Consider the following 22,898-nt stretch of genomic DNA (forward strand, 5'->3'; position numbering starts at 1 on the left):
GTGCGGAAACACTACAGCAGCCATCATCCTTCTAAAACAGGAGTCCTAGAAATTCCACTGATAGAAATTTTGCCCAGAGAAATATTTGTACGAATGTGCCAGGACATGTGTCCGGCACGATTTAATACTAAAAGATTAGAAACAGTCACGTGTCCATTAATAGGGGTGGGCTAAATATAATTATGCAGGCATACAATAAAATATTATGCAGCTATTAAAAATAATTAGGTAGGGGCGCCTGGGTGGCTCAGTCGGTTAAGTGTCCGACTTCGGCTCAGGTCATGATCTCACAGTTCGTGAGTTTGAGCCCCGCGTCGGGCTCTGTGCTGACAGCTCAGAGCCTGGAGCCTACTTCAGATTCTGTGTCTCCCTCTCTCTCTGCCCCTCCCCTGCTCATGCTCTGTCTCTGTCTCAAAAATAAATAAACATTAAAAAAATAATAATAATTAGGTAGACCCTAGGTACTGAAACAGAAGTTGTCCCAGGTAAGGTGTTACGTTAAAAAATCCTATAGGAATGCAAGCTGGTGCAGCCACTCTGGAAAACAGTATGGAGGTTCCTCAAAAAACTAAAAATAGAACTACCCTACGAACCAGCAATTGCACTACTAGGCATTTATCCAAAGGATACAGGTGTGCTGTTTCGAAGGGACACGTGCACCCCCATGTTTATAGCAGCACTAGCAACAATAGCCAATGTATGGAAAGAGCCCAAATGTCCATCGATGGATGAATGCATAAAGAAGATGTGGCATATATATACAATAGAGTATTAGTCGGCAATCAAAAAGAATGAAATCTTGCCATTTGCAACTACGTGGATGAAACTGGAGGGTATTATACTAAGTGAAATTAGTCAGTCAGAGAAAGACAAAAATCATATGACTTCACCATATGAGGACTTTAAGAGACAAAACAGATGAACATAAGAGAAGGGAAACAAAAATAATATAAAAACGGAGGGGGACAAAACAGAAGAGACTCATAAATATGGAGAACAAACTAAGGGTTACTGGAGGGGTTGTGGGAGGGGGGATGGGCTAAATGGGTAAGGGGCACTAAGGAATCTACTCCTGAAATCACTGGTGTACTACATGCTAGTTTGGATGTAAATTAAAAAAATAATAATAATAAATAAATCCTAGCATCAGAGAGTAAACATAATAATTCCATTGTTTAAAAATTCTATGTGCATAATCCTTAAAGACCATCTGGAAGATTGCACTACTTGGTTATCAGTTTCTCCTTTCAAGTAGTGAGATCTCTCAAAGCAGGGATAAAAACAGTATTAATTTTCTACCCTTTTGATACTGTTTCCATTTTTTCTTATACACTTAATTGCTGCTTTTTAAGGCGATAAATGAATAACAACAAAAAAGAAGCCCCAAGATTTAGAGCAAATGTCTCTTCACACTTTTTTCCTAGTGCTCTTGTCCAAAGGCAAAGCCTGCCTGGGTACACTGCACACAGAACTCCTGGGGCTGTTTCTTCAGCTTCCCTACCAGGGTCATGGCTTTGGCCACCTCCGGCCCCACTCTACTTCCTGACCTGGCCACACAGGCTTTCCCAAACCTTTGCTCTCTTAGCTCTTTCTGTAGCCTCCTGTATCTTCAGGCTGGTGGTTGCCTCCTTTTTCTAGATCCAGCTCCAACAGAGCACTCAATCTCCTTTGGGAAGAGTTCCCTTGATGTGTCCCTAAGCACCACACGCAGGAAGGGCTCTGACCCCATATCTGTCTAGTGCCAGATCCAACGACATGAGGCCCATACCAGGCTCACCCTTCATCCACAGATGCCCACTAAATAAACATGTAACTCAGGACCCCCCATTATGAGCAACCACAGTACTAGAATGGCGGTGGTAACTAATGTTTATAAAGCATTTTTAATTTACAGAGGGCTTTTATACTCATCATCCAGTTTAGTCCCTGTAACAACCTCACGAAGAATACCTATAGCACAGACCAGGTAAGGGCAGCCTAGAGGTATTAGGTGATTCATCCAAGGTTACTGCTGGGAAGTACAAGACTGAGATTAAAAGCTACCTTGCTGACCTCAAAACCCATACCTTTTCCTCAACATGAGCCCTAGCAAGGTGTTCAGGAATCCCACCTCTCCAATAGAGGGCCCCAAACTGCTGGGTGTGTTCAATTCCTGTATCTGATTTTTCTAGATTTCCTGCCCACATTCTTACTGTCAGGGTATCATGAAAGAGCTTATCAAATGTCTTAGGGAAATCAAGAAAGGGTCTCACAACTAGCAACCCAGTGAAAATATGAAGTCAAGTCTAATTAGTCATGGCTAATTCACTACTGCTGAATCCTAGTAATCGGCTCCTTTTCTAAGTGCTCACTGTCCACCTATTCCAAAATCTGCAAATTTCCACAGAATTCCATCAGAATTTGGTGAAGAAGTCAAGTTAAAAGGATTATGAGTTCACTTTTTCCAGCATCTCTATTTCCTTCTTTTTGAAAACTGAGCCAGTTAGCCATTTCCATCTTTATTTCACTGATAGGTCCTTGGTATATGGCAGGTATGGCTCAAATAACCATTATACTTGGGGTACTGCCCCCATTCGGTTTCTCAAAAGTTACTAATAGAGGTTCTGTTATTATGCCACAAAGATTTTTCATTTTTTTCTTTTTTCAGTATACTGGGAAAGAATTTTCCAGTCTAAAAACTAAACACATTTCATGTGATTGGGTACCCTCATGCATCTTGGGCTTCACATCCTCCCTCCCTAGTTTAAAGTTCATGAGCTGTAAATCAAAGGATTGGACTAAATCTCTAAGGTTCTTTCCAGATTGCCATGACACTTAAGACGAATGCCAAAGATTATCTTTTGCTGGTGTTTGTTAACATGACACCACATTCCAGAAGTTGTGGACACTTAGCTCCCACTCTGCAAAACACTGACTAAGTTCCAGGAGTTAGGCACTGAGGTGGGCTTGTTCACATATGCTTTCATTTAATTCTAAAAACTTTGTGAGGTTGAGGTTGCTATCTCCTTTTCACATATGAGGAGCTAAGGTTCACAATGAAAGCTATTATTCAAGGTCACAGGTCTAGCAATCGGCAGAGCTGGGATTTAACCCAAGTCTTTGGATTTCAGGTCTGAGACAGTAAAGTTGCCTCAAATAACTATTTTACACTTGCTATTTGATTTACAGTGGTATTTCTGAAAACGTGGTTGAAAATGTGGAATAGCAGCATCAGACTCCCGGGGGGAGCTTGTTGAAAATGAAGACTCCTGGACCTTACCCCAAGCCTACATAATAGGAATGGCTGAGACCATGCACAAGAATCTGCATTTTAAACAAGCCCCAGTGTTTCTGATGCACACTGAAGATGGAATCCACTACTTTACTCTTTCCTATGGGCTTTTTTTCCACTTGATTTCATTCTTTTCTCATACTAACCTTGAGAGGCAAGCAGAGTAGGTCACTATTACCTCCTGGCTACAAATGAGGAAATGACTTGAAGATAGGCTGTTCACCTTCTTATTCTGGATTGAGAATAATTAAAAATAAATGTTTACAAAATGTCTACATTTTGTAAAGCCTTGGCTCACTGGGGACTTTCACTTTCCTAGTGTTGTTCTTACTCATTTGCAACCCCATAGTAGCTGCCTCTCTTTTTCCTTCAGTGATACTGTAGTGTTACTCAGGGATGGTGGGAAAAGAGGACTCCAGAATACAGGTCATCACATGAAAAGGCCACCTTTGGGACTGAAACAAAACACAAGGGCTGACATTAGCCAATTTCAGAAACAGCTGATGCTGCTGTAAGAGTCGGGGCTATTGATGGGAGCCCAGTGGAGCATCCTTGGATCTAAGCAGGATCACTACAGAACAGCCTCAGGAAGGTATTGCCAGAAGATGACCAACAGAGAGAAAAAAAATTACCCTCAAATCTGGCCTAAGGTACTTGGGAGGTTTTTCCTGGTAATGGTGACAAATGTGGAGAAAGAGAATTTGCTAGCACTCCTCCAAATACTGCCCAAGGGAAGGGGGGATTCCAGCCCTTGGAGGAAAAATACAAAGCAAATTAGCACAGTGGACTGCCACAGTGCAGAAGGCATGCCATAACTTGACCTTTGATAGATTTCAGCTTTGGAATGACACTTACGGACAGAGGTCTTACTCCATGCTCCCATTTCAGAAGAAAAGCTCTTGCCTGAAAGAATACTGTAGAGCAAAGAGATGGTGAAGATGCATACTGAAAGGGCTTATCCATGTGTCCAAAGAGAAAGGTGGTCATTTGACAAAAACATCATTCGCCTAACAAACACTGAGCACCCACTGCATTCTGGGCACTCTGCTAAGCTCTGGGATACCAAGATGAACTAGATATGGCTTCAGACTTGAAGAATTTCATACTCTAAGAGTGTATGTGTAAACATACACTTAGATGTGTAAACTTAGATGTGTAAACAAATATTGACAGGACTATAACTGAGGTATGAGAATAACAAAGAGGAAGAAAGTCTCCTATGTTTGGTGGGGAAGGTTCAGGGTGGATTTGGCTAGGCTCCTCCACAGAGGATGAGGTGTATCAGTTGAATCTGAAGGTTGATTACCAGGCAGACAAGAGGAATTCCAGCCTGAAGAAATAATACGTGCAAGTGCACTGAGGGAGAAGAGTATGGTCCGTAAGCTGCAGTGCAGGGCACATGTGAAGGGTGATCAAGAGGCTGGGATGGTGGGAGAGGGCAAGGGCAGATCACCAAGCACCAGGTCTGCTAGGTGAAAGAGTCATCCACAGGCAGTGAAGAGTTATCAGAGGTATTTAAGTAAGCAGAGATTCTCAATTAATGGAACATAAAGCCTCAGACACCAAAGAGGGTGCTGGTTTTTAGTTGCCAATTAGTCTCCTTGAATGCGCATTTTTATCTCAAGTCTACAGCTGGCTGCACTTATGTCCATATGAAGTCTGCTGGCTAAGTGTTCACTAACGGCAGACCATGGCTTCATTCTCAGGCAACATCTCTACTGAGCTGGTCATTTTAACAACTGAGATTTGCCTGTATGGGCTGTAAGCACATAAGAGTGAAGTTGTAACCTCTTGTAAATAATCATCTACTGTTGCTATGTGATACAACTGAATGTCCAACCTTCGGTGTCTAATGCTATGTTTACATATTCTTCTCCTGGCCACAATGGGAAAAAAACACTTTGGATATCTTAACAAATCTGTAGGTAATGCCAGGAAAAGAGCCCTGGCCTGAAAAGAGAAAAACTGAAAATGTGACTTGGCTAAAAACAGACTTGCTGTGTGATCTGAGGCAAGTCATTAAACCTCTCTGGGCTTTAATTTCTTCCTCTGTAAAAGGAAGGAGTTAAGTAAGCAAAAAATTCCACACACAGGAGGTCAATACTGAAGAGAGACATGAGGAAGGGGTTGTAGTCAGAGAAAGGTTGACTGGTTCACCATCTAGAGACCTCTCCAAGGCTAGCATTTTCTGGCTGAATGATCCTACTTCAATGAAGCCTTGTTTTTTTGGCTTCTGAGGTCCGGAAACAGGGCTTCATAGCACCTGGAGAGGTACAGACATTCTAGGATGCCTCTAACCATTTATCAATCCCACGGTCCATTTACGAGTTGACACTTTAACTTAGAATACCCACATCCCCCATACAAGTACTACCTTTAGACCCTTCCTGTTATCAAGATGCCCAAGAAGCTGAATTAGGCATCAGAAGGCTGTTTTGTGAGTATGGACTTAAAGGGAGATGAGCAGCCACAGAGAGAAATTTCATTCTGGTACTGGCAAGCCAGCCAAATCAGCCCTGTCTATAACAAAGAACTCCCTTCTGGTGACCAAATCCAAATTAAATATTTTTATCTGGACATACTACTAATTTTGCCTCACTGGTTTTTCACTTTCTGTTTCACTGCTGGCCACTCATTATTCTTCTGGGCTTTAAACTATTTTTTTCAGGGGCGCCGGGGTGGCTCAGTCGGCTGGGCGTCCAACTTCGGCTCAGGTCATGATCTCGCGGTCTGTGAGTTCGAGCCCCGCGTCGGGCTCTGTGCTGACAGCTCAGAGCCTGGAGCTTGTTTCAGATTCTGTGTCTCCCTCTCTCTCTGACCTTCCCCATTCATGCTCTGTCTCTCTCTGTCTCAAAAATGAATAAATGTTAAAAAAAAAATTAAAAAAAAACTTTTTTTCAAGTATTTATTAATGTTTCTTTATTTTTGACAGAGAGAAAGGAAGAGAGAGAGAGAGAACAAGTGAGCGGGGAAGGGGCAGGGAGGGGGGTGGGGGGGACAGAGGATCTGAAGCGGGTTCCACACCGTCAGCACAGAGCCAGATATGGGGCTCAAACTCATGAACTGCGAGATCATGACTTGAGCCAAAGTTGGATGCTTAACCACCTGAGCCACCCAAGTGCCCCTCAAGTTTTAATTTAAATTCTAGTTAGCACATAGTGTAGTATTTGTTTCAGGAGTAGAATTTAGTGATTCATCACTTACATACAACACCCAGTGCTCACAACAAATGCCTTCCTTTAATGCCCATCACCCATTTAGCCCATCCCCCCACCCACCTCCCCTCCAGCAACCCTCAGTTTGTTCTCTATAGTTAAGAGTCTCATCATTTGCCTTCCTCTCTGTTATTTTCTTGCTTCCCCTATATTCATTTGTTTCTTAAATTTCACGAGTGAAATCATAGTATTTGTTTTTCTCTGACCTACTTATTTCACTTAGCATAATATACTCTAGCTTTATCCACATGGTTGCAAATGGCAAGATTTCATTCTTTTGATAGCCGAGTAACATTCCATTGTGTATATACCACAACTTCTTTATCCATTCATCAGTCGATGACATTTGGGTTCTTTCCATAATTTGGCTACTATTGATACTGCCGCTGTAAACATCAGGGTGCATATGCTCCTCCAAATCAGTACTTTTGTATACTTAGGGTAAATACCTAGTAGTGTAATTGCTGGGTCATAGGGTAGTTCTATTTTTAACTTTTTGAGGAACCTCCATACTGTTTTCCAGAGTGGCTGCCCCAGTTTAGTACAATATATTTTTTTAAGTATTAATTTATTTTTGAGAGAGACAGAGAAAGAGAGAGAGACAGACAGACAGAGAGAGACAGAGTGTGAGTTGGGGAGGGGCAGAGAGAGAGGGAGACACAGTCCACAGCAGGCTCTAGGCTCTGAGTTATCAGCACAGAGCCTGATGCAGGGCTTGAACTCACAAACCATAGGATCATGACCTGAGCTGAAGTTGGATGCCTAACCAGCTGAGCCACCAAAGCACCCTGAATAAAATAATTTTTAATTGAAAAAAAATTAATTACTTCTTCAGATATATAACAATCACCAATTCACATATTATTCTGCTCTGGGAGACATTTGGCTCCCTAGTAGCTAATAATAAATGGCTAATACTCATGAGTGCTCACTGCACGTGAAGCCCTGTTCTTACCCAATACTACACAGGACTTCATTTATTTACCCCTCATAATAATATTAGGAACTAGACAAAAGGTTAGTATCTTCGTTTTACAGATGAGGAAATGAAACACAAAAAGGGTAAGTAACTTGCCCAATGTACACAAGCAATAAATGACAGAATCAGGATTCGAACCCAAGCAATCTGGTTCTTGAGTCTGTGCTCTTAACTACCACATGATACTGTTCCTATTACATGTAGATCTGACTAGTTTAACCCCCCAGAGGACAAACTTCATTTCCAACTTCTTGGGGAATCACCAACCTATTCACCCCCTCCCTGCCCCAAATCACCCATAAGTAAAAGATATTATGTAAATATTCCATTTTTTCCACTCTAAACTTAATGTACATCTTTAGCTAATATCATCTTTCAAAGATTTATAAAATTTAAAAAATAGAAAAAACTTACAATTAGAACTGAAACTTGTCAGATTTCAATTCATAATTAGTTTCGTCTAGAGTAGTTGGGCTCTTTCTTCCCTCTACTGCCTTTCTCTTCACAATTTGTTCCTGTCTGGCTGGTACCTACAAAGAAGCACAGCTCAAGACCTGCTGCTGAACAGGATTCCTGGGTCATCATCTCTGGCTCCTTTGGGGGCAGAAGACAAAGCTTTAACTTCTCACTTCAACATCGCAGGCAACTTTCCAAAACAACCCAATGTCTAGAACCAATTCCTCTCTGCCACTTACAGTAACTGCAGACACAGTGGCTGCTAAGGAAAGGATGTGGGGAAGAGGAAGGGCAGGGAAAGGCCTTGCTTACATCATGTCTCTTGGCCACCCTGGCAACTCATTCAACAAATATCCCTCACATGCCAATGATGTGCTCAGTGGTGACACAATGAAGGGCAAAATGTCCCATGGTCCGTGATCAGGTTATACTTACAGAATATTAGAGGTCTCAGGATGTTATTAAGGAGATGATCAAATGAATAAACGTAAAATTAAAACCACAAAAAAAAGCATCAAAGGGAAGGTCTATGAAAGCATAAAACAGGGGGTCATGACCTATTCTATAACTATTTCTTTGAGACATTCAGGTAAAGATCTGAAGGATGAGCAAGAGTTAATTAGGCCAAAAGAGAGTGAGGGGGCATTCCAGGCAGAGAGAACAGTGGGAACAGGAGGCTGTCAGAAGGAAGCGGGGTGTGTTTTGGACGCTGTGAGGAGGAGCAGTGAGACTGAAGTAGAGTGAGCAGGAGGCTATGGGGAGAGGCCAGGCCACGAGGGGCTCTGTAGGCCACATTAGGGACTGGTTTTTATCCAAGAGCACTGCAAAATCATGGATGCATATAAGGATGGAGAGATGACAGTGTGACGTGCTCAGATTTTTTTTTAAGGTCACTCATTCTGGCCGCTCTGTAGAGAATGGATTGGGTGGTGCAAGTGACTATGCAGTTAGAAGGCTACTTTAGTCACCCAGGTGAGAGACAATAATAGCCTGGAATAGGGTGGTAGTAGGAGAAATGGAAAGAAATGGACACATTCAAAATATAACCTGGAGATAAAACTGACAGGTGTCGATATTGGGGATGAGAGAGAAGAGGTATCAAGAAGCACTTCCAGGTTCTGGCTTAGGCAGTGGGGTGGATGGTCATGCCATTCAATGAGACAGGTTATACTGAAGAGAAGCTAATTTGGGGAGGAAGAATGAAAGTCCAGCTGGATCTGGGATGCCTGGAAGACATTCAAATGGGCAGGAGAGGTTCATAGTAGGATAGACAGGACAAGAGCCCAGTGGAAAGGTTTGGATTGTAGATACAAACTTTGGAGTCATCAGTGTGTGGAGGAAGCCATGGGTGTGGGTGAGATTGCCTAGGGAGAAACAGAGAGTGTGCCTGGAGGAACAGCAACATTTCAGAGTTAGATAGAGGATAAGTAAACTGGAATGACCAGAAAAGGGGGGGGGGGGGGGGGGAAGCAGGAGAGTATGGAATGTCATGGAAGTCGAGGGAAGAGAATGTTTCAAGAGTGACAAAAATACTGACATAATAATAAATGCTAACATCTATTAAGTCCTAATTATGGCCAGGCACTGTGCTAAGGGCTTTGAATACATGATCAAATTTAATGCTGCACAACAACCTTTTCAGGTGGGAAGCATTTTACTTCCCCTTTTATAGATGAGGAAACTGTGGAAAGAAACTCAAGGTCAGCTGACTCAAGAGAAACTGGGATGGAAACTCAAACAGGTTGACTCCAAAATCTTGTTCACTTTTCTCTACTAACCTCTAGTGTAACTTGGAAGGTCATACAAGATGAAGACTGAAGAGCAGCCAGTGGATGGACTGATGTGGCTGTCCCCTGGAAAGTTACTAAGGGAACACTGTTTCAGGGGAATGAGAATAGAAGTCACACTAGAGCCCACTATTAGGACTGCTCCACATTATTACCGTTTTTCAGCTGTCTGAGGGAGCCAGTTAGGAGACCAGGCCAGTATGTTAAATCTGTATCCCCAACAGCATCTAATTTGGTGCCTGTGATATAGCAAATGATGCTCAAAATTATACGTGAACTGGTAACGTAAGCAGCACAAAATTCCCATGTGCTGCTCACTGCTAACCCTTCACATTACACCATCCTCATGTTTTCAGACTGCTTTCTTTTGTGAGATCCTGACCTGAGCTGAAATCAAGAGTCAGATGCTTAACCAACTGAGCCACTCAGGTGCCCCTCAGAGTGCCTTCTTATCCATTACCTCCTTGATCCTCACAACAAGTTCATGAGGTGGATTACTTTTACTATATCTCATAGATGAGGAATTGAAGTTCACAGTGGCAAAGGAACTTGCCCACAGTTACAGCCAGCCTGGCTCAGCTAAGACCCAAATTCAGCTCTTCTGACTCTAAGTCTACTATTCTTTCTGGGGAGTCCTAGTGGAGAGAAGACCCTCTTCAGAGTCAGGGAGACCTGAGTTCAAATGTTAGCTCTGGGTGACCCTGAGCAAGTTCCTCTACCTTTCTGGACCTTCCTGTTTTTGTGTAAAATGCAGTTGTAGAGTTATTGTGAGGGTTGAATCAGATAATCTAAGTGAAATTCTCAATACAATGCTTAATAAATATCTGTCTTCCATTACTGGCTCCACCCTACCCCTCTTCATCTCTGCAGCTGTGGGGCTTCTCTGGGATCTTAGTTCTCTCTTCCCAAAGAACAAGAGCAGTATTAAGGCATGCTGAAGGTAACATACTGCTGCTATATACTAGAAGTCCCACTCCGTGTTCACGCTGGAGTTGTTTGTGGGGGCAGAGGAAGGCCCAGCTGTTTGTCCTCTGTCAGGCAAGCCCTAGTCCGTTTAACTGCCAGCCTTAATGAGTTGCTGGCTGGCTCTTTCCTTAGAGATAAAGTAGACAAATAAGCCAACTAGAATCAAAGGCTTGGGTCAGTAAATGCGGCAGCAACATCAACATTACAACAGCAGATGGCAGGGTTGCTCCACGGACTCCCCCAGCAGGAGCCAGAGACCCAGGAGAAATGCACTTTTGTTGACATTTGAGAGTTCATAAAGCTTTTGAATCAATACCCTTCAGTGTTATCTGACACCACCTGTGTGTGGCAAGCAGGGTGAGTGTTTTTACTCTGAAGCTACAGAAGAGGAAACTGAGCCTCAGGGAGGTTAAACAACCTGACCATATTCAGGAATGTAAAGAGATTCATTCTTGTAAGCAAGGAGTCAGAACACCTGGGTTCAAATCTCAGCTATGCTACTTACTAGCTCTATGACTGTGAGCAAGTAACTTTCATTTCCCTATCTGTAAAATATGTATGACCAGTACTACAGTTATTAGGTTGTTATAAGAATTAAGTTAGATGATACAAATGTGAAATGCTTAGGACAGTGTCTGGTACATAGTAAACACTCAAAAAATGGTAGTTCTTACTATAATTATGATGCACCATGCTTGTTTAGATGGGGGTGTAGGTAAGAAAATGAGCATGGCTTGCAGCATCACAGAAGATACCCTGTCGTCACCCAGCCCATTACACCACAGTCTCTGGTGGCTACGTGTAAATTTCTCCACCGGCCTTTCCTGGAATCACAAATTTAGCGGAAATGGTCTGTTGCCTGATGAAGTGACAACAGCTTTCTATCTGTATTATTCCTTTTCCAGAACATAGGCATTAGAAATCACTTCTCAAGGGGAGCCTGGGTGGTTCAGTTGGTTGAGCGACTGACTTCAGCTCAGGTCATGATCTCGTAGTTTGTGAGTTCGAGCTCCGCGTCGGGTTCTGTGCTGATAGCTCAGAGCCAGTAGCCTACTTCAGATTCTGTGTCTCCCCCTCTCTCTACCCCTCCCCTGCTCACGCTCTGTGTCTCTCTGTGTCTCAACAATAAATAAATGTTAAAAATAAAATAAAATAAAAAAAGAAATCCCTTCTCAAAAGAGAAAGCTCAGAGTCTGTTCATGATCCCAAGAAAGGAGGCCTTGAAGAGTTCCCAGGAGCCTTCAGGATGGTGGGTTTTTCCTTCTGACAATGCTATTAGGAACCAGGTCAAGTCAGAGAGTCCCAAGTAAGGACAATAAAGACTAATTAATAGAGGCAGTTTTTCCTCTTCCCACAACCCCTCCTCCTTGGCTAAACACTTCTGATGAGGGTGAAAGGACAATCATCAGAAAGCTTGTCAAGGTTCTTAGGTTTGCCAACATGCCAAGTCATTATACAACATGCCAGCTCCATACTTGACCTCAGCTACAAACAACATGTAGTCTGGCTATTTTCCTGGCCTCCCCCATGGAGAGGGGAGCCAGTTTCAGAGAGCTTCAGAGAGAATGGCCCCAACTCTAGAACCAATGGCATTGCCAGGGGTACACAGAGTCCAAATAGGCCTGTTGGGAAGGTTGAGGAGAGGAAGCAGGAGGGCTGGTCAGCCAAGTATCCAGGGATCAGAAGGATCCTGGCCAGGCACCCAACTGTACCAGCACAGTTACAGACTAGGCTACTTCCAGGAGGTTTGTCAGCTGGCCTCTGCTGTACAGTCCCAGGTTCCAGCCTTCAGTGGCTTCCTATTGTCCGGGGCACCTGAGAATCTGGCGGAAGGCTATCAGAGATAGGATTACGGATGTGGCTGCAGATGCGGGGGATGGGGTAATGTAAGGAGAAGGAGAAGGGAGGAGAGTTTGGGCCACACCCCAGTAATTTCTTCATTGAATATCCAGCTCCACCCTGTGACTAGTAAAACAAAGGTGTGGGGGAAAGGGAAAAGAAAAGTCATTTCCTTTATTGTAACTAACTCAACTGGGTAAGAACAAGGCTGGAAGGGAATCACGAAAAATGAATTTCTTTGGATAGCATGGAGGGAGGGTCCTATTTTCAGCAGACCTGTGCCCAGACACTCTGAATTCATCAGAGAATCACAGATGAGCTAAGATGAAAGAAAATTTCAAAGACCATTCAGGCTGATGCCTCATGGTCCTTACAACCAGGTTACTTCTGGGGTCAAACAAATACAGTCCTTCTCAGCCCTGAAGATCTTCCTCCAAACTGGACAAAAGTCAGTTGGCTCCAAAGAAGCCAGTCTCTCCAGGGCAAATTACCAGGCTCCATCCAAGGACTTCATGTCATCCAGTTTTCGTGAGAAAGCTCAGGAATCAGGAAATGTGCTCCTTAAATAAAGCTGGATTAGAGAGATTATGTCCTTGAGACAAAACTATAAATAGGTCTCCTATTCCAGATGTTCTACTTCCCCCACAGGCATGATCTTTGGTGTAACTGTGCCAAGGTAGTTCAAAGTTAACTTTAATCCCTGAGGCTCTACATTAGAAGACCAAGAGGTGTGTAACAAGAGAAATAAATCCATGCACATAGGTGTATATAGACACACACTCACAATACAATATAAAGTGACAGCTACGGATTATTATGGGTATTCTATGTGTCAGGTGTTATGCTGAACAGTTTATCTAGGTTATTACATTTAATTGTGATAGCCTGTGGGATGAGTACTTATCCCCATTTTATAGATGAGATGCCTAAAGCTCAAGGCAGTCAACCCAAGGACAGTTAATAAATTGCAAAGCCAGGATTTGAAACCAGACAACCTCCTTCTAGAGCCTGCACTCATCCACCATGTTAACGTGCCTTACTTCTTTCTCTCTACACATATATTTCTCTCTACCCCCCACTCTGACACACACACAACATGCACACAAATATGTTCCCTAAGAAGCTAGCATCTGACCAGACCCACACTTGATGCAAGAATTCAGTACTAAGGTCAGCTCTGACCATCCATGACCTGTCTCTGCACCTCTTTTTGTCTTTTTGGTTTCAGGCCTCTCAACTGTGATATGAAGGGGTTATGTCACACAATAGGTGTGTGGTTCCCTTCTGGTTCTGAAGTTCTCTAGTGTTAAGAGAATCCAGAAATTCAAAAAATTAGCTTCTTCTACCCTGTCCTGCTTATTTTGGATGGAAAATATTAACACAAATAGGAAAACAGCAGGGATAAATATGACCCTATGGGTTAGGTGCCAAGGTGAGCCTCAGCCTGGGAATTCATCAGGATTAGCTTCAGCTCTAAATGAAAGTGGTAGCCAAAGGTTTTATCTGTAGGGTCCCCTTATAGCTCCGATATTCTGCTCTAATCCTTACTAAATAAAGGTAGTAAGTAAAGGTAGAATCAACTTCCTTGAGGGTAAAAGGAAGAACCAAGGCAATTAGATCCACAGAGAAGACTGGAGAGCTCTCTGAATTAGAGCTGAAAGGGCAGAAAAAATGCTAGTTCCTCTCCAACTCTTCCAGAGGCCAGAGCTCTCCAGGCCAACCGCCCCACATAGTTCCCGGGTGGAGGCAAGTGCTTAAAGGTCAATTAAATTACTTGATATCAGCACGGGGGATGCTTTGCAACAAGAGCTGTGTGTGGGAGTTGGAATCTATAGCACATGGTGCCTGTCTACAGTCTGTCTCATTCTCAGGATGTGAGCAACAGCCCCACCACTTCAGACCATGAGGGCACACATGCCCACCCAGCCTCCGATGTGGAATGACTGTAGGCCAGGCACTGTTTTATGTTCTGGAGAATGCAGACAAGCTCCCACTCTTGAAGATTCCAATCTCACAGGGGAAAGAAATAACCATTCAGTGGGTGCCTACCATGTGCTAGGCCCTTGGCATATATGATTTCATTCCATCTTAACAAATCTATGAGATAAATTTTTAACATCCGTGTTTTCCTGATGAGGAAACTGAGCCTCAGACAACAGGAACAAATCTGACTTTAAAGTCTCTGTTATTTTCAAGAAACTGGGCTGCCTTCAAACAACAATCTCAGAGCTATAATAAAATTAAATAACAAAAAGCAGGAAACTAGGGAGGCATCCTGTGGTGAAGAGCTGGCTCTGCCAACTGCACTCAAGAACAACCCTTGAGGCACCTGCGTCATCAGTAGTGTAGCTGTGGGAAAGTCATTCTTTCTGGGCCTCAGTTTCCTCATCTGTAAAGTGAAGGTGCTGGGATACCCTGGAAAAGGCTGCTCCAATCCCACTACCCCATTTCTAGCTGTACCTTGCCCACATGTGGCTCTTCCATTTGTTCATGTGCTCTTCCTTGGCACATTCTTCCCTGTCTTCTCAACCCATACCAAAATGGAAACTCTCAAGTCAGAAGCTTGTTTTTGTATTTTCCAGAACACGAAGTAGTGGCTGGCAAAGACAGGAGGACAGACCCACTTACCGGAAGCAAGAGCTGTGCCAGGCTTCGTTGACAGTCCTGTACCACCTCTGGCTTGGAGCAACGTGGTCCCCACAGCCCCGACACCTCCAGGCATCTTCACCTACACACAAAACCAGGAAGTTCAGAGGCCCAAAGTAGCAGGGGGCACAGGGACGGGATTCCTACCATGCAGAATAAGACCGAGTCAACAGACTTATATTGAAAGGGTGGTCCAGTGCTCTGCTAAATACACAATTCCTGCCTCCACAAGATCTTTGGTAAGCACTTATCCAGCTTGCTCATCTCCCCAGGGACAGGGAATTCATGACCTCAAAAGTAAGTCTCATTCCATTTTTTAGAAATGGTTCCGATTATTCCTTTTTCCACAAAACCTGCCTTTTCCTAGAACTTTCAGCCCTTGCTTATTATAGCTCTGAGTAGATTAAATGAACAAGGTCTCTTTCTTTTGACTTCCTATGACTGTTCTCAACCAGCACCCACAAAAACTTCTCTGGGTTAAACATGTTATTCCCTTTTCCTATTCCATCACTGAGTCCAGGAGCTCATTCATTCAACCAACATCATAGGTCCTCTTGTCAGACCTGTGGGTCCTCTCCAAGCTCTATGATGGAGACTGCTGGATAACATCATCTCTGTTCTTCAAGGAGCAAATCCATTGAAAAAGAACCCTTCTTCCACATTATAATTTTTCCCTTAGTAGAAGCAAAGTGCTATTTTAGTTAGGATAGAAGGGAAAGAACATTTAATGAACACCTCCTATATACCAAGCCTTGTACTAGCTGCGTTCACAGACCCAATTGCATTTAATTCTCAAAACAATCCTGTGAAAGAGGTATTAAATTCATTTAATGGGTGGGAGAACTCAAACCTAGGGCTAGAGGGTGACAGGCCACACAACAGATTTAGCATTCCAACTCAGGCCCAACTCATCCTAAAGCCCATGCTCTTTATACTCCACCATGTTAATTTCTGCTCACTCCACTTAGGGGAGTCAGAAAAATCTTTGTAGAGGAAGCTAATACTTGAGCTAAACCTTGAAGGATGGAGTAGATTTGCCAGGGACTGAGACAGGATGGAGAAAGGCTGTATAGGCTGAGAGATTAGCATGGGCAATAACACAGAGTAAATCCATGTCCCTCCAAAAGGGACAAAACACAATACTTCTGCTGTGGCTCAGATGCCAACTTCTTGAAATAAAGAAGGCAGCTGAGATCAAGCTATGGTACCTGACTCAGCCCTAGAAAGCAGGACAAGGTTGTTACAAGACTCCCTTGTACACTCCGTGTATGCAGCTTTGTTCTCTCTGGGTAACTCCAGACTGCCACAGGCACGGTGACAGTCACTGAACCCTGTTTCACAGGCACAGGGGTCATGAATAGACAATGCACATCTCCAGACACTTCAAGATTGCTCAGCAGCATTCTGGGGTAGCCAGAACACATAGGCAGCTGTCCTTAAACAAGCTGACATTAAACAAGCTGGCAGAAGGCTTTAAAACCTCGACCCACCTGCTCCTCTCCCCCAGTTCCATAGTGATAGGACATATATGCCATCATCACCTGAATCTAAAGTTCTCAGACTCTCAGGGCACCTGGGTGGCTCAGTTGGTTAAGTGTCCAACTTCAGCTCAGGTCATGATCTCAAGTTTTGAGTTCAAGCCCCGTGTTGGGCTCTGTGCTGACAGCTCAGAGCCTGGAGCCTGCTTCAGAGTCTGTGTCCCTCTCTCAGCCCCTCTTCCACTGGGGCTCTGTCTCTCTAAAATAAATAAAAGGTTTAAAAAAAATTAAAATTCTCAGACTCTCAAGAGGGGTCTTTTTGGTTTTTTGGATGGTAGTAATCAGAGCATGCACTATAATCCTCACAAAGTCCAAGGTTCAAAGTCTGAGAGACTTACTCAAATTGGGTTATGGACAGTGGGTGAGACAAAGAATTAGTGAGAAGGTTTTCAATGAAGACAGGCATCCAAATGAATCTTCCAAGTTTGTTGTTGTTGTTTTTTTTTAAGTTTATTTATTTCTTTTGAGAGAGCAAGCAGGGTAGGGGCAGAGAGAGAGAGAGAGAGAGAGGGAAGAGAGAGAATCCCAAGCAGACTCCACACCATCAGTGCAGAGCTTGATGTGGGGCTTGAACTCATGAACCATGAGATCATAACCTGAGCTGAAACCAAGAGTCAGACGCTTCCAACTTATAGAGGTACAGATTTGAAACATTTTTGGAACTCTTGCATGGAAGGATTTTTAGAGTCAGTTTGTGAACTGCTGTGTCCTACCCCCAGCAAGTCTCATTATTCTAAGCCATATCTTATTTCTCATTTTTACTTTTTAACTGAAAGGAATGGTCTCTAACTTGACCACCCACTTACTCAACAATTCAGCATTTTGGCCCTGGATGACCTCTGGCTGTTTACAAAATTCAAAAAGGATCAGGACTTTCCACTATGAAGATATCTGAGGTAACTTGTTATTGACACACCCCCCAGAGCATGCCCTTTCCCCAGTCTTGAGAAACTCAAAGTCACTGAATGAACACTTATTTAGAACCTGCTTTGTGCTAGGCTCCAGGAGCACAAAATCAAGACCCCTACTCCCTTCTCTCATACCCACCTGGTTCCACCTTCCAAATGTTTCTCTAATCCTTCCCTGTCCTTCACCACAGCCTGAGTTCAGGTCTTTGGCTTCTTTTCCCTATCTACCACACAGTCTTAGCTGGCTCACTCAGACTCCCCAGTGTCCACAGAAGAAAAGGCTCAATTGTTTAGCATGGCACTCCTGTAATAGATTCCATCTTATCCCACCTCTCAGAAGATGTGCACTTTCCATTATCTCTACCACTACTCCTTTCCCCATTGGCTCCTTCCAAGTATTATTTAAATTAGTTCAAGTCTTTCCCACTAAAAAAAAAAATCTGGATTCCATTTTCTGCCCTAGCTACCACCCTTCTTCCCCTTCACAGCCACACATATTAAAAAGCTGTCTACACATCACTGCTCTCATTTCCTCACTTCCCACCTGTTGCAATCTGACTTCCACCCTCACCATTTCTCTGAAACTGTCTCACCAAGGGCCAAAGTGACTGCTTATTGCTAAATTCAATGGACACGCTTCAGTCATTCTTTCAGCAAATATTTATTCTATGCCAACTATGTATCCAACCCTATACTGGGGAAAGAGCAGCAAATGAGAAAGAGATTCAACATAGATATTAAACAATAATATACTTATTTTAATTATAATTGGGGCAAGTGGTATGAAGGAGAAATCAAGTTCATAACTAGGAAAATGGGGTTGGGATAAAGCAAACAAGCATTCCTTAAGGAAATAATTTTTAAACTGAGCTCTAAAGGATGGATATGAGGGGTGCCTGGGTGGCTCAGTCGGTTAAGCATCCAACTTCAGCTCAGGTCATGATCTCCCAGTTCATGCGTTTGAGTCCCACATTGGGCTCTGTGCTGGCAGCCTGGAGCCTGGAGCCTGCTTCGGATTCTCTCTCTCTCTGCCCCTCCCCTGTTCATGCTGTCTCTCTCTCTCTCTCAAAAATAAATAAAACATTAAAAACAAAAGGATGACATAAATTAACAGGCAGAGAGGAGGAGGGAAGGATAACACTGGAGATGGGAGTGGAAAGAAGACATGTGCAAAGGTCCTAAGGTAGGAACACAAAGTCCTCACATATCATTAAAGTTGGCTATTGTCAGCTCCAAAGGATGAGGGGAACCAAGACAGGTCCCTGGCCTACTGTAGTCCTTCAACAAACTTTTACTAAAGGAATGAATGGCCGTCCACAAGGTGACCCCAAAGAACCTTTATCTCTCATCAGCAACAAAGGGATGCTCTAAATCACATCTTGATCTATTTTCTGTTTCTGCCATTCACATTTATGTTCTTGCATCCTAGCATTCACATCTTGAGCTATTCTGTGTTTAAGATACTTTACTGCCTTTTCCCTTAATCAAATTTCTATCCTTCTTTGATGGTCCCCCAAAGGCAGACACTGTTTGTTCCATTTTGTCTATACCTGCTTTACATCATTTGTTTTGTAATTGTAGTTCATTATGTTTCTATTTCCTTCAGTCCCACCCTCTCTGTGTCCCCCATCCCCACTCCCAGCTCTAAAGGACAAAGACTGCATCTTGATTATCTTCAAATCTCCAGGGCCTAGCATAAAACCTGGTACAGAACAGAAACTCTTTGTGTGGCAAATCCAACTGAAATGTTGGATCCAGCTGCCAACTATGAAGGTAATTTCCGAAGATAAGCTCCAACGGTCAGCAGGGATGATTCCACTCAATAAGTATTCAGGTTCTCAGGATGACTACTTATGGGTAAAGCCACATGTGGATGTGCAGGCCTCAGTTTATCTGTTATGCATTCACACTGTTTTTCAGTTAGAGTACCTGAGCAAGAATGTTCACCCAGAACCTTCAGCTTCTCAAAACCAAATACTCTTCAAAAGAATACTCTTGGCTTCTTCAGCTCCCTACAGCCCTGAAAGTTGATGATCCTTTTGCATCTTTTTTTTTTTTTTTAAGTAGGCTCTACACCCAATGTGGAGCCCAGTGTGGGACTCGAACTCACAACCCTGAGATCAAGACCTGAGCCAAGATCAAGAATAGGACACTTAACTGAACCACCCAGGCACCCCCAACTTTTTTTTAAAGTAGGCTCTACACCCATATGGAACTTGAACTCATGACCCCGAGATCAAGAGTTGCATGCTCCACTGACTGAGCCAGCCAGGCATCCCAACTCTCTTACAACCTTTATTCTAAGAAATGAAAGAGAAATATAATAATACAAAGACCTAGCAATTTCTGTGAGGCCAAATGAAAGACCCATCCAGAATCCAGTCTGCCTGGGAAATATTTCCTCTCAGAAAATACCTCATTGTACCAGGACATTTATTCTCTCCCTCCATAGTGTTTATCTCTCATATTTGCAGACTTATCAACAGTGGCTACTGATTGTCAGAGGCCAGAAAGGGAGTTTGATTAAGTATATGTCCCCAGTAGCCTCAAAACAATAAGGGGCCCTTAGTAAGTGTTTAATAATCAGAAAACTGTACCTTCACAGTTACTATTGGAATTTGTTGCTTTTAAGAAGTTGTAAATGCGCCATGCAAAGGGGGTGAGAATTACAACAAATGGTTCATTACAAAGGTTCTCACCGTCAGGATCTTTTGAATCCTGGTACAAAATATATTCAGTTTAAAAAAATATATATATATAAAATCAATTTACATATGCTTCTCTCCCCCAACTTAATAACTGATGATGTGATTCTCAAATAATCTGTGAATTCACTGGGGCAGGCACTAGGATGACAGGATGGTAAGGCTGGAAGGGCCTTTAAAAATCATCTACTCTAGTTCAATCCTTTCGTTTTTTTGAAAGAAAAATGGGCTTGAAGAAGGAGAGTCAAGTTGCCTAACCATCAGAAAGCTGGTCCGAGAGGGGCTCAAACCCAAGTTCTGAAACTACCAGACCAGTTACATTTTTATTATTGTATGCAGCCTTAGACAAGTTAGGACTTGCTTAAGACTACACAGTTATTCAGTGGAAGGGCTCAGCCTGGTACTCCAGCCCACAGCCAGTGCATTTCCCACAAGACACTAACATTCCCCTTAATCTTGGTCTAAGAGCTGGGTTTCTGCAAACTAGTCCTTTTCAGACTTCAAAGTGGTGAGAAATTTCCAGGTACTGAAAGCTCATGAGACCATAAAACCTAACCTGAACCAACATGCACAGATCCTATCCTTTCATTTGAGAAAAATCTTTGATGCTTCTCATGTTCCACTAGACAATGAGAACCAGGAACAAAACCCAGCCAATTCAGTGCAGCACAAAACAACAAGGATGGTAACTGCTGTGCCCCCCTGGGAACTGGCAGGTCAGGTGTATAAATCCTACTTGTTCCAGGATAAAGCAGGAAGCAGAGGGGCAGGGCAGCAACCGGTGATGAGCAGCCAAGAGAGAAAAGATCACCCTTTAATGAAGTAAGTACCAACAAGACTAACAGTATGATTAACGTTCCTCTAGATACTCTCCCCTATATCCCAAAGATTTTTCCTCTGCACTAGCTTCCAAATATTACCAAGGGGAGTGTCTATAGAAGAAATATGACATGATTTTTAAAGGACTTTCTGGACTTCTCTGAACCTTAGCTTCTTCTTTCATAAGAAGTGGGATCAAATTATTTCTTCTAGCTCTGAGTTAGTGACACCAAATGAGGATCTCTCATTTTGCAGGTTAAGGCACATACACAGACATCTCAGAAGGTTGATTTTTGCTGTTGTTTCCATCTGCCCTTTAGTAGTAAGGGTCAACCAGAAGAGCTGGAGTAACCTAGGTGTGAAACCTGGTTCTGTGTCCTTGGGCAAATTATTTAACCTCTCTGAGCTTGTCTCCCTTAATCTTTAAAAAGAGAATAACCATCTATACCTTATAGGATTCCCAAGAGGATTAAGAGAAATAACTAAATATATGTGAAAATACTTCCTGCAGTGCCTGACACTTGGTTGGCAACTGAAAGCTTTTCTTCTTTCTTTCATGTATATCTAGGGGGTTGGCAAGGGAAAAGGTTGAGTTGAATTACACTAACCTCTAAAATCTGAAGGGAACATTTTCAAAACAAATTCAGCAAATTTTTTCTACGTGCCCATGTGCAAGACAAAGACTATGTCATGAACTTCTGGGGCCCTTGGTGAGTACTCAGGCGGGTGACAGAGACAAGGGGATATGTACAGAAATAACACGTCAGAGAGGGACAAACCAGTTGCTGGGAGCAGGGCAAACTTAGTAGGGTAATAGGATACTTGGTAGAGAAACAAGTGAGACAGATGGTTCCTGTGGCTTTCCAGCACTCAGGTTCTCACTTCCAACCATAAGTCTACTTAGCTGTGAATGAACAGGCATTTTCTTATCAGAGAACTGGTTAACCAATTAATACATTCCCAAACAGTAGTTCTCTACTCATTGTCAAAGATAGGGGGAAAAAAATTAACTACTTTGAGTCCTTACAATGTGCCTGGTGGTGTTCTAAGCACTATGCAAACATGAACTAATCAAATATAAAGATCCTATAAGATGAAGACTAGTATTGAAGGATTATTATTGTTCCCATTTTATGAAGAGAAAATTGAAACGCTCAATTAACAAGTATTAGATCTGGGTTTAGACCACAAGTCTGCTAACTCCAAAGTCTATGTCTTTATATTTAGATTTTCTTCCCTAGAAAAAGGAAATTACAGGCAGAAAGACTTGACATAGAACACCAGGGTGGATGATCAAAGTATATTCTAAGAGAACTCGGCAATGATTTCATGTTCTAGCTACTGTTGGATATATATTAATAGGTAAAAGAGTCTAATTCTTGCTACTATATAAACAAAGTCAACAGTGAGAAGGAAGATAGGCTTGTAAGAGAATGCTAGAGCTCTAGGTCCTCTCACTGAAATGCCAAACTGATCCTGCATACACACAAACTGATCCTGCATCCGTTCCTAATATGCCCCTGAACCCTAGCCCTTCCAGGTTGCAGGTAATTCCTGTGGTCCATGCCTTCTTCTCCATTCCTATCACTAACACTTCACCTCAGGGCCCACTGTATCACCCCCAGATTGGTGCCTTCCTTACTCTTGTCCAATCTATCATGCCCACCAATGCCAAATTGATACACACAAAATACACACATCATCATGTTCTCTGCCTCTAAACCTATGGTCTCTACTGTAGTCTGAAAAATTCCACAAATCTAGCATTA

At 42.9% G+C, this 22,898-nt stretch overlaps 1 protein-coding gene across 3 annotated transcripts in view; it reads right to left on the minus strand.

Moving 5' to 3' along the window:
- LIMK2 (LIM domain kinase 2) overlaps positions 1-22,898 on the minus strand; it is a 58,900-nt gene that overhangs the window by 32,042 nt on the left and 3,960 nt on the right. For 2 of the 3 annotated variants that reach the window (XM_015081488.3, XM_053206330.1), the window contains exon 2: positions 15,142-15,241. The exons of the other annotated variant lie outside the window; for it this stretch is intronic. In XM_015081488.3, coding sequence (XP_014936974.1) covers positions 15,142-15,241 — 100 coding nt within the window. The remainder of the gene's footprint in view (positions 1-15,141; positions 15,242-22,898) is intronic. 3 annotated transcript variants of the gene reach the window in all.

This window comes from Acinonyx jubatus, chromosome D3 (genome assembly GCF_027475565.1).
Source record: "Acinonyx jubatus isolate Ajub_Pintada_27869175 chromosome D3, VMU_Ajub_asm_v1.0, whole genome shotgun sequence".
In the NCBI taxonomy this organism is placed as follows: Eukaryota; Metazoa; Chordata; class Mammalia; order Carnivora; family Felidae; genus Acinonyx; species Acinonyx jubatus.